This window comes from Dipodomys merriami, unplaced genomic scaffold, assembly GCF_024711535.1.
Source record: "Dipodomys merriami isolate MVZ:Mamm:240054 unplaced genomic scaffold, mDipMer1.0.p SCAF_14, whole genome shotgun sequence".
Lineage (NCBI taxonomy): Eukaryota > Metazoa > Chordata > Mammalia > Rodentia > Heteromyidae > Dipodomys > Dipodomys merriami.
The window spans coordinates 8,104,987-8,106,540 of record NW_027202715.1 but is presented as its reverse complement, the minus strand read 5'-3'; the positions used below and the strand labels follow the sequence as shown (position 1 = coordinate 8,106,540).

Below are 1,554 nucleotides of genomic sequence, written 5' to 3'. Positions count from 1 at the left end.
GGTAAGGGATGGAATGGGAGGGGAAAAGGTGTGAAAAAATGTAGAGATGAAGGGAAGTCTGGACAAAAGAAAGAAGAAAGAGGGGAGAGAGGGGAGGAAAAGAAATAGAATATTACTTGAGCTATCTAATAAGAGTTCATTTTTGTGTCTAGCATTAGGAGTCAGCCATTTTTTAAATCACGTCAGATCATTTTTATTTAAAATTCTCTCATCCTTATTTATTCATAGAGACCATTTCATTAAGTGAAAGTCTCTTCTTATTTCCAATGGCACATAGAGATAGTAAGTGAAATTCACCCACTGCTCTGTTTGGCTGTCAGCCTCTTGTCTCTTTCTTCAGTGATGGTGAGGCAGATCCCCTTTCCTCGAGGAAGAGGAATCCAAGGTTTATTGCCTTTGCCAATAACAAAGATGCTGGAAAATCTGGAGAAAAAGCTGTTGCCATTGGCATCTTTCACATGAACCACATCGAAAGAACCTGGGAGTCTCTCTCTATTGGTGATCATACCAATTCTTCCAAAGTTAACACCTCTGGTCCACATACACAGGTTACCCGTGTCAAACTTGATGAAATCTATTATCTCCAAATCAATTTGAATGGTGTGATTGACTTTGATGAGGGGATCTGAGTAGCGAATGGTTGGAGCATCATGAGTCACCAGATGAAGGATTCCTTCTATGCCCACAAAGATCTTTCTCACTTTGCACAACTTGTACTTGGCCTCCTCTGGTGTTATGCGGTGAACAGCAAAGTGACCCTTGGTGTCAAAGATCAGACGGAAATTCTCCCCTGTCTTATCGATGCTGATGACATCCATAAAACCAGCAGGGTAGGTGATATCAGTTCTGACTTTGCAGTCAATCTTAATGAAACGCTGCATGCAGATTTTCTTCACTCCATCTCCTGTCAAGGCATACTTTAGCCTGTTCCTTAGGAAAATAATGAGAGGCAGACATGCTCTCAGCCTGTGGGGACTGGTGGATGGACGAGGAGCAAACACACCAGTCAGTTTATCCAACATCCAATGCTTAGGAGCAGCTACCTGCTTCAGAAGCTTCTTGGGACCACCAGCCTGAAGGGAAGTTTTATATTGCAATGTTGTGACGTGGTTTCAGCTTACTAGGAATCTAGTGTAAATTCTCAAGGTTTCTCTTCAATAGAACGTGTTAGAGATGTTCATGCCTGCGCTAGGAACGGAAAGAGAGGAGTCAGCCATTTTTAATGATCTTATACAATCATTTCCATTTTCAGAGTGTTTTCTGACTTCTGACTTTATTGGTATTGTGATCTGGTCCGCTATAATCTCAAAAAACAATGTGGAGGAAAAGCAAAACAACAAAACCCCTGTCTACATTCAGAAGCCTGAAGCAGGAGAAGCAGGAGTTCAAGCTCAGACAGGGACACATATCAATTCTAAGGCCAGTATGAACTACAAAAGGGTTCTGGCTCAAAAAAACCTTTTTCAAAGAATTCCAGGAGCTTTTTTGTTTTCCTAATCCACGCTACTAAATTATTGGTTGGTATAAGATACTTTCAAAGGCCAAGGAGTAATC

At 41.3% G+C, this 1,554-nt stretch overlaps 1 protein-coding gene across 1 annotated transcript; it reads right to left on the bottom strand.

The window, feature by feature from the left end:
• Positions 1–261: 261 nt before the first annotated feature.
• LOC138825695 (small ribosomal subunit protein eS4, X isoform-like) lies at positions 262–1,037 on the bottom strand. Its single transcript, XM_070020371.1, has one exon. It carries the CDS (start codon positions 1,020–1,022, stop codon positions 294–296), a length of 729 nt encoding a protein of 242 aa, XP_069876472.1. The 5' UTR covers positions 1,023–1,037; the 3' UTR covers positions 262–293.
• Between the last annotated feature and the right edge of the window lie 517 nt (positions 1,038–1,554).

Excerpts from the sequence above, each read along its gene's own strand:
- LOC138825695 (XM_070020371.1), bottom strand. The coding sequence starts at position 1,022 with ATGTTGGATAAACTGACTGGTGTGTTTGCTCCTCGTCCATCCACCAGT.